Source organism: Anoplopoma fimbria, chromosome 6, assembly GCF_027596085.1.
Source record: "Anoplopoma fimbria isolate UVic2021 breed Golden Eagle Sablefish chromosome 6, Afim_UVic_2022, whole genome shotgun sequence".
NCBI lineage: Eukaryota > Metazoa > Chordata > Actinopteri > Perciformes > Anoplopomatidae > Anoplopoma > Anoplopoma fimbria.
In genome coordinates this window covers 25205975-25210425 of record NC_072454.1, presented here as the reverse complement: position 1 = coordinate 25210425, position 4451 = coordinate 25205975, and the positions used below count along the sequence as shown (strand labels likewise).

Here is a 4451-nt window from a genome sequence, read left to right as displayed (position 1 = left end):
GGTGAGGGTGTAAGGACAGAGGGATGTGAGGGTCTAAGGACAGAGGATGTGAGGGTGTAAGGACAGAGGATGTGAGGGTGTAAGGACAGAGGATGTGAGGGTCTAAGGACAGAGGATGTGAGGGTCTAAGGACAGAGGATGTGAGGGTCTAAGGACAGAGGATGTGAGGGTCTAAGGACAGAGGAGGTGAGGGTGTAAGGACAGAGGATGTGAGGGTGTAAGGACAGAGGATGTGAGGGTCTAAGGACAGAGGAGGGTCTAAGGACAGAGGTGAGGGTGTAAGGACAGAGGATGTGAGGGTCTAAGGACAGAGGATGTGAGGGTGTAAGGACAGAGGATGTGAGGGTCTAAGGACAGAGGATGTGAGGGTCTAAGGACAGAGGATGTGAGGGTCTAAGGACAGAGGATGTGAGGGTGTAAGGACAGAGGATGTGAGGGTGTAAGGACAGAGGATGTGAGGGTGTAAGGACAGAGGATGTGAGGGTGTAAGGACAGAGGATGTGAGGGTCTAAGGACAGAGGATGTGAGGGTGTAAGGACAGAGGATGTGAGGGTGTAAGGACAGAGGATGTGAGGGTCTAAGGACAGAGGATGTGAGGGTGTAAGGACAGATGGATGTAAGGACTAACATGTGTACAGATTGTAAAGCCCTCTGAGGCAAATTTGTAACTTGTGATTCTGGGCTCTACAAAATAAACTGAATTGAATTTATTGTGTGATCTTGCTGGACATTTTTTAGATTCCCTGGCGTAATATGAAATACATTTTTGTTTGCTGTTTGTATGTGTCTGTGTTTTATATGTATGAACAAATGTCTCAATAAAGTTATTGAAAAAAAAAAAAAAAAAAGGAAAAAAAGGATGCAGCCGCTGGATTGTTCACACGTGTGGGACAAATCAGGCAGTAATAAGTACGCGCATGCGCAGAACGGACCGGGACGTTCAGGGCTCTAAAGCTGCGTAATGACGTCGATTTGTTTTGTCGACGTCACAGTTTGGCAAGATGGCGGCGCACAGGCTCCCTCCGTCACTGAACAGACTGCTGTTATCCGTAAAGGTGAGCCGGACAGTCCGGAGTGTTCCTCATAGGACGTGCATACAGATAACACACAGAACGTCTTTAGAAGAGGTCAAATACATAGAACAACGTTTATAAAGTGTTTATAAAGTGCGTGAACTTGAAGGAAATGATGAAGTCTCGCGTTGCTTTAGTGGGACAGAGTGACTTTGACGTTTCTCTCACGCAGTTTATTGAACTCTGTCATGATGGAACAACATATACACATACTTATTGTTATCCTATGAAAACGGCTGCATTTCAGTTTGTAAAAAGGAAAAAAAACAAACGTTTAATGAAATCTTAAGTAAAGAGGTAAAAAATGAAACACCAAAGTATGGTTTACATTTTGTACTAACTTGTCATTTGCAACTGCCTTCATCATTTCAGGTGTTGATTGTAGAAAGAAATGTTATGCAAGACTTCTCTGGAGTTCATGGTAGACACTGAGGTCCTCTAAGGTCACAGGCCGCTAGAGGACACACAGTCAGAATGATGTTTTTGGTGACATTTTAACAGCAAAAGTAAAGCAGATTGGTTTACACTCAGAATCCTAACCTGGATTTCTCATTCTACCACTGAACCTGCATGCTGACGAAGGCACAAGTCTGAGCTTTTTTTTTATCTTTCTGCATTGTAAATGAATAAAGGATCTTTCCATTGTTTTAAAACGACCTATTATTACATTACATTACAGTCATTTAGCAGACGCTTTTATCCAAAGCGACTTACAGTCAGTAGTACAGTGGGTACGGAAAGTATTCAGACCCCTTTAAATTTTTCACTCTTTGTTTCATTGCAGCCATTTGCTAAAATCGAAAAAGTTCATTTTTTTTCGCATTAATGTACACTCAGCAACCCATCTTGACAGAATGCCACAATTCTGTCTCTGAGCTCCTTGGGCAGTTCCTTCGACCTCATGATTCTCATTTGTTCTGACATGCACTGTGAGCTGTAAGGTCTTATATAGACAGGTGTGTGCCTTTCCTAATCAAGTCCAATCAGTTTAATTAAACACAGCTGGACTCCAATGAAGGAGTAGAACCATCTCAAGGAGGATCAGAAGAAATGGACAGCATGTGAGTTAAATATGAGTGTCACAGCAAAGGGTCTGAATACTTATGACCATGTGATATTTGTTTTTTTAATAAATTTGCAAACATTTCTACATTTCTGTTTTTTTCTGTCAAGATGGGTTGCTGAGTGTACATTAATGCGAAAAAAAATGAACTTTTTCGATTTTAGCAAATGGCTGCAATGAAACAAAGAGTGAAAAATTTAAAGGGGTCTGAATACTTTCCGTACCCACTGTATATTACATATCATTCACACACTGATGACAGGCTACCATCAAGGTGCCACCATCAGACTCTAACTAACATTCATCATCCAGTCCACACCGATGGCAAGCCTTCAGGAGCAACTTGGGGTTAAGTGTCTTGCCCAAGGACACATCGACTGCTGAAGCCGGGTATCGAACCACCGACCCTCTGATTGGAGAACTACCTTGCTCTCCACTACGCCACAGCGTATTATTCTGTACAAACCTCTTTCCTTCTGTCTCTATGAGTTGGTAATTTGCTCAAGTCTTGTGCATCAGAAGGCCTCAATCACATTTTTTTTCACTCACACAAAATATCATATTTCTTTCTTTGTCACTCCAACAAGCTCTATTGCATAACTGATGAGGTGGTGCAGTGCAACCTTTAGAGTAGGTATTTGCTTGAGACTTGCTTATGTGTTCTAAGAAGTCTGAAACTTTCCAAGGGGTGTTATCAACAGACCAAGATGTTCCGGGGCAAATTAGAGTGCATGGATGACGTATGTTTGATCACGTAATCTCCACACTATTTTATAATCTTAATGTTAATCATACTTACTTGTTTTGTTCAACAAGATAATCTCCGCACATGATTTTTGAAGTGTAAATGGGATTGCCAGAAGTAAAAAAATTAATGTAAGGTTATAAACGAGCAGGACTTTAAATCATTACTTAGCTAGAGGCAGACTAGTGTTCTTCTAATGATGACATTTAGCCGCTTGAGTGGAGAGGGGTATTTACCAACATATTTTAGGTTGTTGAAAAAACGTTAAAATCTGGTAAACTTGTGTTAACCAAAAACCCGTTCAGAAAGCCTCTTGGCTTGACGAGGGAAACGGAAGTTAAAGGCTAATTCATTTCTGGGTTTTTTCAAGGCCGCTGTGTTCTGAGTTATGTTATGAAATACCTTATACCAATATAACTTGTAGAATGCATCATACGCCAGCAGGAGTCTGTTCTCATTAAATTGATGAATAAGATGCATGTCTTTAAGCACATTTAAGGCAGCATGCACCTTGATAGTGATTCTGGTTAAGTCTTCCAACACAGAATAAGATCAAACAATGGCTCGAGTCTGACCAATGTATTATTTATTGTATCAATATGCTTTACATTTAACCAGACAAGAAATCCTGTTGAAAGTGAAGGTAGATTTTCTTGCAACATATTTTACCTTGACATAGAAATTGAAATAAAAGTGATGAACAGAAATGGAGTAGATTTAATCGAATACCCCTAACACATACCACTTAAAGCAACCCTAATTGAATATAACAATGAATAAAATAAATAATATATAGGAGCCTAATAAAGTGCATCTCTATGTGTTTTGCAGTATGCGTCATTCCGGACCAGATGCTGTACAGTGCACTGTAACGCTCAATATTCCACCGTCTACAGTCCCAATGAAAAGGTAATGCCTTCTCCCTGTTTGACTATAACCATCGATGTATTCAAAAAGCAGATGTTGACACTGAGGGAAATGTACAAATAGTTCTAAGGCAAGACGGGTTGACATTGGTAAGTACAGTGTCCTTTTTGGAAAAAATGCCATTCTCAGGAGTTGGATGGACAAATAGGGGGAGTGACGTGATCAACAATCTGTTTGCTGTTTCCCTCTACAGACTTTTGATAAGATCCTCATTGCCAACAGAGGAGAGATTGCCTGCAGGGTAAGAATTGCGGACACAATGATATGTACTTTAAATTAAATCTAACTCAAATTGTTGTGGTTACAGTTGAACTAATACAGACATACTTACTGGCGCTTGATCCTGTACCACTGCGTATGGGGCTTGTAAAGAAAACTCAGTAGCGCAGAGTTTTGTCCGCTTTTGATTACAAACTGTGCTTTTGCTGCTGTTTTTCAGATTTTGTTCTTACCAACCAGTAGCTATCAACGTGTTAATGTTGTGTGTTTTTCCATCAGGTGATGAAGACATGTCACAAGATGGGCATCCAGACTGTAGCTGTTCACAGTGATGTCGACTCCAGTGCTGTGAGTCCCCATCTGGGTTCATTCTTGCCAGTATTGTCTGTCTGTCTGTCTGTCTGTCTGTCTGTCTGTCTGTCTG

General features: G+C 40.8%; 1 protein-coding gene across 1 annotated transcript in view; it reads left to right on the top strand.

Moving 5' to 3' along the window:
- The first annotated feature begins 952 nt into the window (after nt 1–952).
- The window catches only part of pcca (propionyl-CoA carboxylase subunit alpha), an 18440-nt gene continuing 14941 nt past the window's right edge, over nt 953–4451 (top strand). Inside the window, exons 1-4 of the mRNA XM_054600346.1 lie at nt 953–1055; nt 3713–3790; nt 4002–4049; nt 4307–4375. Of these exons, the coding sequence (XP_054456321.1) occupies nt 1002–1055; nt 3713–3790; nt 4002–4049; nt 4307–4375 (249 nt within the window). The 5' untranslated portion in view covers nt 953–1001. The remainder of the gene's footprint in view (nt 1056–3712; nt 3791–4001; nt 4050–4306; nt 4376–4451) is intronic.